Source organism: Octopus bimaculoides, chromosome 6 (assembly GCF_001194135.2).
Source record: "Octopus bimaculoides isolate UCB-OBI-ISO-001 chromosome 6, ASM119413v2, whole genome shotgun sequence".
NCBI lineage: Eukaryota > Metazoa > Mollusca > Cephalopoda > Octopoda > Octopodidae > Octopus > Octopus bimaculoides.
In genome coordinates, this window is record NC_068986.1 from 63,883,020 (window position 1) to 63,900,792 (window position 17,773).

Here is a 17,773-nt window from a genome sequence, read left to right on the forward strand (position 1 = left end):
CACACACACACACACACCAGGAAATGTGTTAATTATTTTTATATATACTTATATAAGATAGTTTCGCTATCTAGTTTATTTTTCTGTTTCAGATTCTGTATTCACACCTTTCTTTAATGATGCATGGGTTCACCGTGAGGACACAGAAAATTTTTTCATCCGCAATCTTGATCCACCATCGCCACCCTTGTCGGAATCAAACCCAAACATCGACAAAAGGCCCCCAGCCCCACTGCCCAAGCCAAATGATCTGTATCACACAACCAAGAGCAGTACAAGCAATAGGTGCGTCTCGCCAGACTGTGGTTGGTTAGTATATTAAGAATGCATCCGTGTACACGTAGGGAATCAACTTTGACTTATTTCTTAAAAAATTTCTGAATATAATTAAAAAAAAATTTAAAAAATACAAAATCCAAAGAAAAATACACAACAAACTGAATTGTCCTCTTTTGCACAATGTAGGCACAAATAGATTGGAACTGAGGCTCATGTATTCTATCTGGACAGCTTTTACTTCTCTGATTAACTTTAAAAAATATATATATTTACTAATATAATACTTTCACTGCTAATCACGTATCAACCCAAGAGTTCTAACGATTTGACTCTGTTACACCTATTATCAAATAAGAGGCCAACTCCTCATCTTTTAGTGTCTAGGATCAGTTATGGAAGATACTGGTAGATGGCAGAAAATCTAAACCAATTACAGCATAAGGTGAAACCTGGATATATCTGTGTTTTGCCATTATTATACACATTTTCATCTCCAGAAATCTCCATGGTTTTCCATGGAAATGTTAATTAACTGTTGGATTCTAGTCTTTTTCAATCATCCTAATCAGTCTTCTTCGCAGAGGTAGGTTGTTTATATTTGGTCTTTACATTTTGTTCTATTTTGTGTTTAGTCTTTCATTTCTGTAGAGTTCTTTTGGTATTCTTACTGTAGGCCTGCCTTTGTTTCGTTTGTTGAAATGGAGATAAGGCTATGCTTTAACTCGATCAGGCTGGATGTCTACCTCCAAACTAATATCTTCCAAGTAATCTAAATACAAGTCAAAGGTGGATGTAATAATGTTAATGCTGTAATCAGTTTTCTGCTCTTAAGATTCAAAGCAAGTAAGCAAATCCTTATGGAAATTTTTCCTGTTTCTAAAGTAAAACATTATTGTGGTAGTTAGATGAAAGGAAATCCTGGCCTGAATGAGTTAAACCAGTGGTGACAGAGTTCTATTGAAAATTACTTGGGAATACGAGCTTCCCATTCTGTTGCGAATTAAGTTTGCAAGATTGAAACAAACTGAAGAAATGTACTATTTACCATAGTTACAATGCAATATTACAACACATTTGTCATTTAATAATGCATTACTTGTTCATATATTTTCTCATCATCCAGCAAATTTGATTGCTATACATGTCCCAAGTTAGATATTAATGGAACTCTGTTCGTACTTTTGTTGCAGTACCTCTGCTTTTCTCTATATTCTGATCTGAGTTCAGAAGGCCATTTGCTTCACTGACATTTTAAATTGCTTCATATTTAGGCATCATTATTATTACTGTTGTTATTTGTTATTTATCATTACAGTGGCAAGCACTGTTGTGTGGTGGTATGTTCCTGGTGAGCTGAGTCCGTGACCCGGTTTCAATTCCCAGCTAGAACTGCTTTCACTTACAGTGCTAATGCCCACGGGAAAGGCATGAATGTAACAACTCCCTTTTCCCTCCCCTATAAATCTGTGGCATTATGCCTTTTTAAGAAATTGTTGTCATCATTATGATGAGCTTGGTTATTGCTCTTATCCTGTGATCCTTTTTTCCATTTAGTCCCAGTATATCTTGTAACCTTCGTTTGCTGTGTAGCTCTGTCAAGAGCCCCACAGTGTCCACCATGCCTGTCAAGTATGGAAGTAATGCTGTTTTCTTGGCTTTCATTATTTTAAAGGACCCCCTGAAGTTTAAGCAGCAGATCAATAAATTATTTCTCATATTTCTAAACCAATGCGTATACTCTTGCAGATTTTTTGACACCCAGAACTTTAATGAGTTTACTTAAATTAATCTAAAAATTTATTTTATTTTGGTACTAAATGGTATTCTTTGCTTTTCCATGTTTTTACACCTGTTTTGAACACATTTCATGTATGAATTGACTAAACTAATGCCATTTAGAAAAAAATTAGTATGGAGCTCATAGACTAAAAGCTTGACTTGTTTGATATTTTAAGGTTTATTTTCACTGTATTGAGTTTCACCTTTTACTTCAGCTTGTTACCTAAACTTTGGCATCTCTTGGGCTTTCTAAAAGATAAATTGTACCTTCCTACTTTCTCTTTCTGCTTTTATGCTTGAAATGTATTTTGAATGGTTTGCTTTAAGTTTTATAAGTAAAAGCAAATTTTTGTATCTTTAATTGAAAATAGTCAGCTATTTAACCAACTGACTAATGGAACTACATAAATATTATTATTATTATTATTAATATTACCTTTCCTATCTGTTGCCGTTGTGGCAATAAAAGAAATTAATATTACTATTATTATTATTGAAGGCAGCAAACTGGCAGAATTGTTAGCGCATCAGACAAAATGCTTAGCAGCATTTCTTCCAGGTCTTTATGTTCAGAGTTCAAATGCTAACAAGGGCAACTTTGCCTTTCATCATTTCAGGGTCAGTAAAAGAGTACCATTTGAGTTATCAACTTACCTGAAATCACTGGCCCTGTCAAAATTTGAAACTAGCAATATTATTATTATCATCTTATAGTATGGAGTTCTAAATATCAGGCTCAAAAGTCACTATCTTACAAGGGCTACAAAGTCAAATGTAATATCTTACAATTCAGTTTTCACAACTAGCTCTCCATTAATCCAAAGAATTTCAGGTTATGGTGGACAGTCTGGGGCTGACCAGTTTAAAACAGAAAAAAAGGAAAATTGTGTAGTGAGGGATTGGATAAAATAGCATTTGGTCTTCATGGTACTTGTCATGTATTTGTTTTTAAATCTTCAATATCATTGCTAGTAATTAAAGCCACTGAGCTTTCTATTTCTCTGCAGTCAGAGCACAGAAGACTCGGAACCTTTGTATGATCATTTGGTTTTTCCCAACCAATACCATTCAGACAGTGAACAGGAACGAGCGTCCTCTCCTTCTCCACCTCCCATTTCATCACCAACTGACTATGAAATTATTAGTAGTATAGCTGCTCAAACAAATGGAGAGCATCTTATAAAGCCAAGCGAAATAAAGAGCCGACGTAACAAATATGTGGGTGAGTGTAACTAGAATTAATTTGTTTTTATTATAACATATTAATTCTTTGAATTGGTTAAATGTCTTTTTTCCAGATAATACAAAATAAATTGGTTACTAATTCTATTATTCAGTTTGGGGGACATGCAGACATCCTAATTTGTGCATACAATTATATTTCACTTGACACATCTGCAGTAGCCTTATAATTGTTAGTCAATCCATGCCAAAACTAGTTCCTAAACTGGAAAAAGCTTACATGTTACAACAAATTTCCTTTGTTGAAACTGACTTCCCGCCTTGTTACTCTTTTTCATTTTCTTTTTATTCATTCCTTCTTTCCTTTCTTCCTTCATATACAAACATTGACATGTATTCAACTCTTATGTATGTATTACACATGTAGTTTGTAATACTATTCTTCATTGCTGTGAAATAAAGGTAATCAGCAGCATATTCTTTGTATTTTAAAACTTATCTACAAGACATTTGAGCATATAAAGATTTTGAATCAAATCCAATTTAAACCTTGATTACTGTACAACTAGAGAATGTCTAATTTTATTTTAAATCTTAAATATTTGAAAGTAGGGACGTTATTGGTTAATTATCCTTGTAATTGAATTTGAAGCAGAAATTAAACATGTAGTTAATGAAATTTGTGGATTTTTTTACTCTTTGGATATATTGTTACTGTTGTTCCTGGTTTTACAAAGGCAGCTGGCTAAAAGAAGCATGGTTCAACAAAGATGACCATGGCTATCATATCTTGGTCATGCTGAACTAAGATTAATATGTTTTGAAATATGGGAAATGATACAAATTCATCTGAAACCATAAACTGGTCAATTTATTATTTAGAAAGATTTATTTTGTTGTTATTATGTTGCTTTAACTCTCCCAACTGAAGCAGACTTATAGCAAATAGGGAAATGAATGTCTGGAAGCAACCCACAGATCCATTACTCTGGATATTTCTTGTCTTATAATGAGTATACAGTGTATATTTTGATATGCAGTGATATATTTTTATGATGTAACGTGTCAGTCAAGCTATATTGCATTTGCTCCACTATTCAATTTGTAGTTGTATGTCTGATGTTTAGCCTCAGGTCAGCCTTGATCAGTTAGGTATATGACCAGACATTCCATTCTGTTATCCATCCTTTCTTTAAGACAGTAGAGTAGGATTTTTAAAGAATAGTTTGCTATTATTTCTAGCAGGTCAAGTGACTGCATAAAAGGCCTCATGAAGGCTTTATTTGTATGCCTGCTCTAAATGTTATGCATTCAAGCTCATTGTCTGAGGCTAGAGTTAGCATATGGTGTATAGGTAATTTATATTTTTTCTGTTTGTAAGTGGAAAGGATGATGTTCTTAATATTGTAGCAGTGTCTTGGGAGTGTTTAAGATGTAAAATGTGGTATTCTTGTAACTTTCAATTGCAGGTTCAGTGTTATTTATATTCTGTTGTGATTAATTTGAGAAATCATAGCCCCTATCATCATCATCATCATTTTTAATTCTGCTTTTCCATGCTGACATAAGTTAGATGGAACCTTTTTGAAGCAGTGTTTTACAACTGGTTACCCTTCTTGATGCCAACACTTTTAGCTGTTTTTTATGATATGTGGTGATATGGTGTACCTGTTCTAAAACTGGATGGTATAATCTATGATAGATTTGATGCTTGTATTGTTTTTGTGTTGGCCAAATTTATTATCTATTAAGTGCCTCGAATAAAGAGTAGAAAAATGATTAGAAGTGTGTGATTACAATTGCAAATCAGTTCATTAGATTTAACAGCCAATAAGTATTGACTATAACTAAAATTGTTGCAAATTATTTCTCAAATAATAAATAGTTTTAAAAATAAATTGCTGTCAAGCACATGAACATTCTTTGTCTATTTGCTTCTTACTCTGTCTAACCCTCTGTTGTCACTTTTTTTCTTTTAAAACTTTTCTTATTTAAAAAAAATTGTGTGCATTGAAATGGATAATTAGTTTGCTACTGATTTATATAGTTACATGTATGTAAGTTCATGTTACAGTCAACTAAGGCAAATAGAAACATGAAATTTGAATTCTATATTTTATTTGATGTATTTTTTTCTTTATTGTATTTGTATTTACTATGTGAGAAAGTTTGTGATTTATTATCATTGGCTTGAAATACATTATATACTGACTGAATTGAATCATTTTTCAGGGCCTGATGAAGATGATTTTGAAGGTACAAGTAGCCAGTTAACTGTTGCTTCTTGTTGACCTCTTTTTCTCTGTTGTGTGTGGTTTTCTTATGCTTTTGATATTTTAATAAAATCTTCAATTTAATAAATCCTTAAATTTGTGTTTAGATTTTTTTTTAAATTGGTATCTCAGTCATATTATTTTTATCATTCTGTTGAATATCTTATACTTAATCTTCAGTTTAAATGTTTATGATTATTTGAGATGAATTATTCAGAGAAAGGGTTTTCTAAAATACCCTTGAACTTTTTTTTTTTTAAATTAATATGAAATTATGGTTTTGTCAAAAGTATATTTCCCTGTCTTTACAAATTCTCTAGAGTTAACTCTAAAAACCCTTTTGATCAAAGCATATATATAATCATGATGATACCAGTTTTAATCCAAACCATAATCCTGTAATTATCCAAAAAAGAAACCTACCTAAGCATACAAAATATTAGAATAATGATTTCTTGCATAGTTAAAATACCTCAGATTTTTTTAGAAAGGGAACAGTTAATTATATCAACCCTAATTGTTTAGTCTAAAGGCTGTAAACTGTCTTTTGGTGCTAAAACCCTAAATAAATATACTTAAATAACTTTTTTTAGATATAATCTCAATAATAAGTCTGTTAAAACTAGCATAAAAACTTATCACCTCCAGTCATATACATATATATATATATATATATATTTAGCCTTGATTTTAAAATGTTAAACGTGACATCTTTAGAACAGTTTTTCATTTAGAATCTAACCATTGTTTTTTTCTTTCTTCTTGTTGGTTCTTTTGTTATCTTAAGCTTGTCATTTGTCTGCTTTCTTCATTCCTGTTTTATTGCTTCTTGTCCATGTCATATCTTTCTTATAGTCATGTCTTTTCCTAGTTCTCATTATTCTCTGAGCCTTTTTATTACCATTTTTTATGCATTGTCTTAACATTCCAATATTTGATATGTCTTTGTATTTTTATTTCTATTTCTTTCTCAGCTCATTCAAAACTGGTTTACATACGTTTTTGTGATCATCATCATCTTTTTTAAACTCTTTTTATTTATTTTTTTGATAATTTATTATGAATGGTAAAGCAGCATGATCATTTGTGAATTATCAGATTGTTCGCTTATTTGTTATAAATTCATTTTCTTAAACACACACATTATTTCAGCATTTTTTAAATCAGTTTTCAGTGGTATTTTGTCTTTATCACCATAGTTTCTATTACTTAATGAGGTAGTCTTTGATCAATTTTCAATTCATCAGTGCCATAAATTCTGGCTTTATTAATACAAGTTCATGTATAATTTCTCACTGTGTGAACGTGTGTTTGTGTGTGGTCTGCATGCAATAAATCTTATTAATTACAAGTTGTTTTCAACACATTAGTATTCTTAGAAATAAATCTGACTTATGCACTTGTAAATTGAAGTTATTGGAAAAGTTTCGAAAATTCATGTCATCGAATCAGTACTTCTCATGTTGTTGTTGACTTGCTCCTTATGCTTCAAACAGGATTACATCTGAATTAGAAATAGGTTAACATAACTTTATTCCTTCATGGTTTTCTTCAGTCAATACTTTTTTTCTCCACTGTTTAATGATTTTTGGACAGAAGACATAGTTATTAATAATTATAGTGATTTATTGTCTTTTTTTGGCTACTTTCTTTTTTAATCTTTAGTTGCTGCTCTTCTATACACTATTCATTGTCTGTGTAGCTTGAATTACTTTCGTTTTATGCCTACTATAATTGTTTTAACCTGAGTTTAACGTTTGAAACACAAACCAATTTTTATTTGCAGATGTCACTGATAAGTTGATATTTTCTCCAGAGTATTTTTCTAGTAAGAAACCTCTCTCACCCAATTTGTGACTGTACATGTTTGATTGACATATAATGGCTGCTTTTGTAGTTTTGTTTATTTAAATGATTTTCTTTTTGTTTCAGTTTTTTTTTTATACATTTGGGGATGTTGAGACATTATAAAGTTATCTAAATTTATATTATTAAATTCTTTATGAGCTAATCAGTTGAATATTTTTAGAATTTAAGGACAACACTACATATAATGTCATTTTTACTCTTGACAATGATGGGTCAGCATAGTTTCATTGTACTTTGCATTCTTTGTCCCAATATTTATTTTCCTTTTCCTTCCATAAATTATCTCTACACGTTCACCCTCATCAAATTAAGTTGACATATAAGTTACATAATCTGCATAAATTTCAAATTTCTTAACAGAATGTAAAATTTCTTTTCTTCAATAAGATATCTGGATCTCAATACTTGACAAAAAACTAGAGGGCTTGTTTATTGCATCTGATCCATAATGTTATCCATATTTTTTGTATGGATTGGCATTGTCATAAAACTAAGCTACAAATTTCAATTACACAAATGTTAAATGAATTGTTAAATTATATTGGACTTCCAGAGTTGTGAAATTCCATTCACAAATTTACACCAAGATAGATTGATATAGCATGTAAATCTGGTATGCTATTCAGGAATATAGTTTTATGGTTAAATCTTAAATTAATAAGGTGTAACAATTAGGTTTATGATGGATGGTTTTGTAAAGTTAGTATTTTCAAAATTTGTTGAGCCCTGCTTTTTAATTTTGTTTTGTTTTTTTTTTTTGGTTTTTTTTTTTTTTTTTAAATACACTTACATCAACCCATGAATCAGCTGCAATGTCCAAAATATGTTGCGATTACCTGTCTGACCACCACTTGCTCAATTTCAGAACAATATAGAGACCATCATCGTAGATCATACCCTGCTGCAGACGTGGCTGATACCATGCACTTATTTAGCCTGTACGGGATAAGTGACCCAGTTGCTGAGGCTCATCTCCACCCACCATCCGCATATCCATTCAAGAAGTCGTCCAGTATGAGGTTATCTGAAAAGGCAGAGTTTGAAGGTGAATGACTGGTTCAACAGCTTGTTGTCGGTTAACAGTTTGCTTTCACCCGGTTCTAATATCTCTTGTTATTTACATTTTATTAAAATATTAAAAATACCCAAAGTCAAAATAAACATGGAGGAAACAATGTACTAAAACATATTTTGTGGTTACAAATTAATCCCAACAATTTTGTGAGAGCAAATATGAGAACTGTTGGACAAATGGGACCCACCTTGAACCCTCCTATTGTATTCTCTCTATATATTTCCTACTCTGACTCTATTTGTGCCCCAAATAGATATGTAGTTTACACTGTAAACTTTGGCCAGCACAATGCCTTTTGGGTTTTATTTTATTTTATTTTATTATTTTTCATCATCCTGCTGCCCATCACTTCCTCTCATTGTCCTTTAACCATTTCACTCCTGCCAGTCGTCAACTGTCTTTGCTATGCTACTATCATTGGTTTTTTTTTTTTAGTTCAGTTCCATTGTTTTTATTCCCCCACCTTTTTAATGGACACTAACTTTTTAATGATTTGCATGCCTCAAATGTATTCCAAGTATAACTGTTGTGTTTTGTTTGTTCATTTGTCTTGATATATTTTATTTAGTAAAGTTAGTAATTTCATTTGATTTGAAGACAGTAAGAATTAACTTTCATAATTTGTTTATTTCTGCAATTTACCTTTGTTATAAGTGACTAATTACTTCGCATAATCCATATTCTGGGTAGTTCACATTTGATGTGTCTAGTAGTATGGTTGTGTATGGTACATGCATAGACAAATATATGCTTAGACTGCTGACCATGGTTTCAAACTATATTATAGCCATTGTGCTGCTCCTCTAGACACCCTGGTTTAATGCTTATTTCACAGTTCACTGGTTAGCCAGGAGAAAAACAATTGTTCTAATAAGACATTAGATATTACACATTTCTCTCTTTATATTCTCAAAGTCAAATGAACAAGTTAATTTTCATCCCACATCTTGTAGAAGTTGTAATTACATACTTTGTTTAGATTATAACTTCAATAAATTATTACCTCTTCACAAATATATTTTTTTAAATTGAAATTGTGGGAAATTAAATGTTATATGTTGAAATTGATCTCAGTATTATTGCTTGTTGGCTCACAATTATCTATTGATTATTGAGTGTCAGTATTGGGTACGGTCTAAATCTTACTAGAATCTATCTAAACTGATTTCTATAAGAACATCCATTCAACAGCCTATCATTTTTGTATCTCATGTATCATAGAAACTGCTTTGTTTATAGACTAATATATTTTCCACCGAAGTTCCTTTTCATTACATCAATAATTTTTACAGTGAGCAGTTTTTCTCATTTGACTTCATCCTGTTTTAAATGTAAGAAAACTCTAAATTTAAAACATAGTTTAGAAATTTGAAGTTTTCAGCTTGCTGTAATTTCAGCAAGGACACAGAAAATACAAAGTGCCATTTCTAATAAATAAATTTTATGTGAATTTCAATCCAAATTTTACTAACTGTCTTTTACATTGAAAAGTTAAATAAATTAAATTTTGGCCTGCTTAACATGTCTCAGTTAAAAAAAAAATACATAGACTGGATTTATTGTATTAGTAAAATAAAATGCATGATTTGTATAATTGATACCAATTATTATCAGTGTATAAATATTGAGGACACTGTGTACATATGAGTCAATTATCTGAGAATGTTTCATTGTGATTTATGCAATGCTCCAAAGTGATTTGAACAGCTTCTGTCCATATATGAATAAATTCAATATTACCAAGTTCTGATACTTTATACTAGATTCAAAATGCTATCTTAATATGTTGTCCTTGTAATCTGATTATTACAGGACATCTTTCAGTACAAATACATTTGCTTCTTCAAAGTATTAAACATTGTTGCTTTGGTGTTTGGGAATTGCATGTAGTAACAGTTCTGTATGGAATTTTCTATTTTATGTTGTATGATTGGCTAAGTTTTAAAATTTTCAACTCTTCTAATGTTTGTAAAATCATGTAATTTTCTTTATTTTCTACTCATAATATCCAGTTCAATAAAAATTATTGTTATTGAATTTTTCTAAGTGCAACAAAAATAGATATTATCTCTTTAGGTCACTGATTTGAAATGAAAAACTTAATTTTATTTTAAGGCTGCTTTTTTAAACATTTTTTAACAGATATTTCTTCCCTAAAATAAATTTCATATTGGCCCAAGACTCTATCCAACGAAGGTTCACTGAATATTGTGTGTGTGGGTTTTCTCATTTAGTTACTTTATTCTTTTAATAATCATATTTATGATAAAGAGATGAAATATGTAATTGTATGTATCTCACTGTGCATGCATACCAGAATAGTGTTTAATAGTTTCTCTGCATGTTAACACCAGTAGTTTGTAGGTTAGAGCAGTCAGTGTTAATTGTAGCAAATGTAGAATGCTGTGTAAATATCCTTTGTAACTTATTTGAAACGAGAGACTTTAATGGTATGATTTAATAGAATAGTTACTTATTATGTGGATTAGCTATGAGTGATATAAGAACTACATTTAGTTAAGTGTTACCCTGTTTGATAGTTATGTTGTGAGAAATCTGTGACCAAAAGGGAGAAGTTGTAAGAATTTTTTGTATTTATTTGTTCTCTGGGAATTTAATTGACTGATATGCTGGGGTGATTATTTATATATATAAGAAAAAAAAAGGATAAAAAAATCCAGGCAGATATCAATAAAGCATTCAGTTTTAAACGAATTTGGTTACCTATATCCATCAATCAGACACTAGTAAATGTAAGTAGAATATACATCCAAAGTAATTCCTCGTGTATGACAAGTAAATCCAAATATCATTTACAAGAATTTTTCGAGAAATTCAGCATATTTGAAAACAAAAATACATATAGAGAAAATCACATCATTATTGTAGAATTTACCTTATAAAGCTGACAATTGTTTCTATTGTATTAACATATTTAGATAGAGAAAATACCATTGAAATTTCTGAAAATATATGTTAACATAACATTTTGAAGGCAATCCAAAGTGCGTGAAGTTCTACATGAGCTAATGAAATATTTCCAGCACATGAACTCCTTCAAAGGGAGCATTCAGAAGGAATAGAATTTAAGACATTTCTGTACCCAACTATTGGTGATGTCACTGGATAATGAAAGAATTCTACATTATGACGATTAGAAACATAGAGAAATACAATCTAAAAAAGGATATTTTTGCATTCCATTATTGGTGACATCACTGGATAACTAAAGAATAAAAAAAATAAGCATAAGAATTCTATGTTATGACAATTAAAAGCATAACAATTTTATGTCATGACAATTAGTTATCTATTTATTAAATCTTGTAAACTTATTTAAGATGTTAGAAAAAATTCTTGCTACAGTCACTATATTTGAAGAAAGATTTTCTTAAATTAAGAATTATTAATTATATTTTTAAAAATTTTTCATCAAATTAGCATACCTTAAGGAAGGAAGTTTTTGTGTTGTGTCAAGCAATTTTTCAGCTTTTGAAACACGTACAGGTAGTTGTTTATAGTAGTGGTGTTTGATTTTCAGTTTAGTTTCAAATTTTAAATTATTTTGCATTTTGTAGTTGATCATTTTCTTCAAATTTCAAGCAGAAAACCTCATATACTGCTCTTAAATGCCATTTTGTTTTTCACATGCACGCATACACACACACATACACACTCACTTGCATACATACATAATCATAGATATAGCTGTGTGGTTAAGAAGCTTGCTCTGAACCATGTGGTCTTGTCACTGTGCAGTACCTGGGCTGAACAAAGCCTTGTGTATGTGTTTGTTTGCATTCTTGTCTTTACATCCAGTGGTGACTGTAAACAGGCATCACTGCCATACACATTATGCTATTCATTTTCAAGCTTCCAAGGAAAACATGTCAGGCATAGGGAAATATTACCTTGTCTGTAATACATGAGGGTTAGCGACAGGAAAGGCATTGGGCTATAGAAAATCTGCCTCAAAAACTTCTGTCTGTCCCATACAAGCATGGAAAAATAGGTATTAAATGATGTGTGTGTATTTGGGATGATATTTTCTAGCTTCTCATCCTAGAGGCTCTCATTTTTAAATAAATCACTAGTTTAGTGAATGCTTGAGGGTAATGGGCTTCAGTTTATCAAACACCAGAGATTTAATGGCAAGGCTGACCATGATGATTGGATTACCATATTACTGAAGTAGCTTATCTAGAACAACTAGAGTAGTTGAACACAGTACTGCAAAGTTATAAAACATATTTTCAGCTGTGAGCCATTCCTATTCTGTCATATTCATTTATCGTTAGATTACATTGGTTATTCAAGAATTAAATTCTTGGCTTTGAACATATCATAGTGCCAGAGACAGGATATGAATCAATACCTTCGTAGTTGTCCAGTACGGAATTGTCCTCATTCTCATAAACTAGAATGTAACAACTTTTTACTGAATTCTTTTTACTTAGTATATTTATTGTTCAGAATGGATGACTTTCAGAAACATTTTACTGTAGCAGCTAGTTTTCTTATTTAATTTATTTATATTCTTTTTCTCTAATAATAAACCTTCTATTAAGCCATGAATTAAGCAATCAAAGCCTTTATTTTTGAAAGTCAAACTGTGTAGCCTGTATAAGCATAGATCTTTATTATTTTATGAGGTTAATGGCATTAGCTATGATGTGGAAGAGTGTAAATGGTTTGCTCTTTGATTCTAAAAACAAATAAATGATTGTCTTGTATTTTTGTTTGTAAGTAACAAAGCGTTCCCATAGCTGCAACTCACAAAAAAAAAATATTAATGCTGAACATTTGATGACTAAGATCAAAACCTTACAAAACATCCACAGATGCATTTTTAATGTTTACATCTCCCATCAATAGTTATTGCATTCAAGCTTTCTGAAGGAAAAACACAACAGTATATACTTATCTTGTGCTCAGTGTTTTTGTATAGAGAGAAAGAAAGATTAGTAATGGCAGTCATAATAACATACTTAAAAGTTGTAGACATTAACAGTTTTCTAAAATTTTCATTTTCTTCCATTTTTATTCACATTTAGAAAATATTAGATTTCTGGGAGGCCTGTTTAAGAAAATCGTAGAGAGAGGAATTTACTTAAGATGTGTAGCTATTGAAACTAATTTATCACCATTTTACTATTTCAATGTATATGCATGTTCAAATATATTCATTGGCTTATTCTTATATATATAAAGATATTTGTAACCTGCAGGTTGTGTTTTAGCATTAAAAACAAATGTATAGTTTACTTAGCAAAATATAAATAAATAAATCTACTTCTATGTATATAAGGCAGTTTTTATTTTCTGATAAATAAAATTATTGACTTCTTAGAGGCAAACAACATTTTTGGTCCAACATTTTATAATTATCATACTATTAATATTTCATCTCAAAAATAGGAGAGATGAAAGGTTAATCTTGTGGGATAGTTAGCATTCATTTATATTTTCTAGTTAGTATTATGTGACTCATTGTTATTGATTAATCAGAAATGGTTGAATTAAATGAAGGATGCAGCTGTGTGTTCCAGTTCATTTCAGTGCTGTTATTTAGATCGAAAATAACAGCCACTAAATACCAAAGTGTTAAAACAGGACACCCTGTCTCTGCTGTTGTCCCCTATTCACTCAACTCCTTTGATGATGATTACTGCTGCTGCTGAATTACTTTATTTGCAGTATGTCAATACTATGAGAACAATAATTTCTAGTTGATTTGCACTATAGATTGATTATGTGTATTAAGCCTTATCAATGTATACATATAGGGATGTATATGGGGCACTTTCAGCATTATTTTATCTGAATGGTGTCTGAAGCCTAATCATAAAACTCATTGATAAATTCATGTTTGTTAGAAATATAATGTTTAAACTAATCTTTTGTGATTTTTGGAAGGTTTTTTTTTTTTTTTTTTTTGTTATTGCAAATCAAATAATCTGATAACACAATAAACTTAAAAGTACTAAAACTACTGAAACTTCAATTCTTTTGAAAGTTTTGCAAACAGAAATTTCTTCAAAATCTGGATTTAGATAAGAAAATAATTATTAATATTGTGTAGTGTCTTTGCCATTATATTGTTTTAATATAATATGATATTATACATTTTTAGATTTTATCTGTAAACCATTTTTAGACATTTTTATTTATAATTGTAAAAATAATAATAATAATATTGTGATTTTAAGGAAAAGAAGTATTGATATTTTGAATATTTTTCATCCAGACTATCAATTCATCTGGGTTATATTAATGTATTGAATTTATTATTGTTGCATTTTGAGTAGCATCTGATAGTGTTTTTTATTAATCCTTATTACAACATATTATAACTATTCCATTGACTAAATATGTTTATCCTAGGATTGATTTCTCTGTTCAAATGTATCTATAATATTCCTTATAAATTCATCATTTTCCAGCTAGATGCTGGAACTATTATTTGGTACTAAAATTTTTTTATTAATTCTAGATATATATTTTCCTCCATTCTTTGTATTCTTGTGTCAATTAATTGTTCATCTCTAATATCTACATTTTCTCAAATAAGTAAAAGAATCTACATATTCTCAAATAAGTAAAATAATCCAATTGTTTTTTTCTTTTTTTTATCATTTTTTTCATTCACTGCAATACAATCATTATTGATTATGTGCTTTTGAAGAAAAACAAAGGAATTAATTTGTTAAGTGCTATGAAAATATGCCTGATACAAAGTGACAAGAGCTGCTGATTAATCAGTTTTCAAATCATGTTGGCTGTCTACTCATTAATAGTATATATTGTTTCCATTATTAGAATTACTGGATACATCCCTATGTGATAATCCAAGTTGCCAGCAGGATGATACTGTATGGACTAATAACCAATTTAAACCAATAAGAGATAAAGCATGCCGAACCCGGTTGGAGCCAGGGGTAAGACTGATATCTAACAAACTCTTTATAGACTATTTGTTTCTATTATTTTTTATGTCTACATTGATGAGCATGAAATACATATATATATATATATATATATATATATACACATGTATACAAATATTTTCTCTCTCTCACATACACATAATGTATCTGCCCAGCTGTAAAATATACACCATGTATTCACCATGTATTTGTACTGCTATGCCACCCTGTCATACACCATGCTTGTTGTGTAGATATAATCTTTATGCATCATCCTTAACACTTAGAATAGATTGTTTTAATGGTTCCTTACTGTAGACTAATTGTATGATGTATGCGTATCTCTCTTTCTCTCTCTCTCTCTCTCTCTCTCATATATATATATATATAATGTATGTATGTATATAGTTTAAAATTTTTCATTCTGTAGATGATTTTTAGTGTCTAACCCTTTTTCTTTATTCCGGACAATGATTTATATTATTTAACTGTCTAGTGTGCTATAGCCATTGCATGTGTTTGCTGCACAAACACCAATAGATATGAGCTTCTTTGAAATTCCTTCTCTTTCCTGTTTTTGACTGCAAATAAAGCTACTTTTATATTCCTGTAACTTTAAAAGCCATTGTGATGAAAACTTCTTTACCACTTGTAGTTACAGCTTCCTTTAGATACGGTCCTTTAATCAGAAATATCCACTATAAAAACACCATTTAACCTTTTGTGTCTTTACATTTCCTACACCCTCTTCATTCTCTTTTTGTCTCTATGTTTACTGCATTATTTGCTGCTTACCTATTACTGTAAGATTTTGATTTTTACTTGAAATTCTTTCAGATTTCCATTGTAATATTTATATACTCACTCACACGTATTTTCTTATTCTACTAGTTGGTTTTTAATCAAACCATCAATTTGATTTTTTTATAAAACTGAAAAGAATGTCTCTTAAAAATCCTTCCTTTTTTTAATGAATTTAATAAACCATGCAGGTGTTTTAATTCAATTTCTGCTAACACTGTAATGAATGTGTGAATGTGAAAGGACTGTGTTGCTTCTATGAATGAATCAAGTGAGCATATGGTGTTGTAGAAAGTAAGCTTGGGAAAATGGCATGTACCTCTCATGGACATTTTTACAATTAATAGTTCTCTTGTGAAAACTTAACACTATTCAAGATTATAAAGCTAATAAGATAGTCCTTAAATACAAACAGCCACTATGAAGCCTTCGTTAATAATACAATAGCACTAACATACACACACACACACCTCACCTCTTCTGAGCACACATGCATTCTTTAAAATGAAATAAAATCTACACATCAGCAAGCTTGCCATTTGATACAGTCACTCACAACATGCAACAGACTTTAACTGAGGGCATCTAACTAGTAAATTAAAACTATGAACATCAGTATGTAATCATCTTATCTTATTCAAATAATCTTTATTCTATTGTAATGTCTAATTTGAGCTAAACAAATTATCGTTATGTTTTGTTCAATTATTTTTTCAAGCTGTTTCCTTTTAACAAACTGCTTGATTTGTTTTGATTTGTATTAAGTCCCTACAACCAATATTCACAATATTTTTTTAAAATATCAATGGTATTATGCATCCAATAGAAGTTCCTTGATGTATAAGAATCAAATTGAATTTCATCTTACTATTTGAGTTAAATTAATCCCAAGTTGTTAAAAAAAAAAGGAAGAAAGAAATCAGTAGTCTCTAAATGCATATGTTATCATGTTCAAAGTTTTCCAAAAAACATATTGTTCATACGTGAGAAATGGTAGTTGAGCAATCCTTTCAATATTACTGATATCTATTAAATTTAGAAACTTTTTACCTGTTCTCTTTCAGCTGTGAACAAAAGTTCATTGATGAAGTATTTTAACACTGTCTTCAGAGGACATAGCTCCATAGAAATGTAATTACTGTGACTTATTCAATTCCAGTTAACATAACAATAATAATTAGAATTGTTGTTTTCATTAATTTAAGATAGATTGCAGAGACTAAACTAATTTACTTTCTAATCTATTTGTGAATAATTTATGATACAAATTTAAGCAAAAAAAAATATGTACAAAATACAAAATAATCTACTAGAAATATTTTCTTGTTCATAAAATTATTGGATGAAGTTATTATTTATTCCACACATTTCATTGTAACTACTACTCAGTTGTTTGACTATGCTCAGGCATTATCCATGATTTTACCTTGACAGAGAGAGGAGGAGGAGATAAATGGGAGTTGTGATGTCTTTCTCAAGAGAATTTGGAGGTAATATATATAGTTTGGTGATGAATGTGTGTATATATACATATACATATGTTGTTATTGGCACTCCATCGCTTACGACGTCGAGGGTTCCAGTTGATC

The 17,773-nt window shown here is 30.2% G+C and overlaps 1 protein-coding gene across 31 annotated transcripts in view; it reads left to right on the forward strand.

Moving 5' to 3' along the window:
• The window catches only part of LOC106878372 (rho GTPase-activating protein 5), a 336,880-nt gene that overhangs the window by 227,132 nt on the left and 91,975 nt on the right, over positions 1-17,773 (forward strand). For 22 of the 31 annotated variants that reach the window (XM_052968790.1, XM_052968794.1, XM_052968808.1 and 19 more), the window contains 6 exons: positions 93-309; positions 3,066-3,280; positions 5,473-5,496; positions 7,300-7,341; positions 8,248-8,427; positions 15,277-15,395. In XM_052968790.1, coding sequence (XP_052824750.1) covers positions 93-309; positions 3,066-3,280; positions 5,473-5,496; positions 7,300-7,341; positions 8,248-8,427; positions 15,277-15,395 — 797 coding nt within the window. The remainder of the gene's footprint in view (positions 1-92; positions 310-3,065; positions 3,281-5,472; positions 5,497-7,299; positions 7,342-8,247; positions 8,428-15,276; positions 15,396-17,773) is intronic. The other 9 variants (XM_052968821.1, XM_052968816.1, XM_052968822.1 and 6 more) reach the window with 6 other exon arrangements.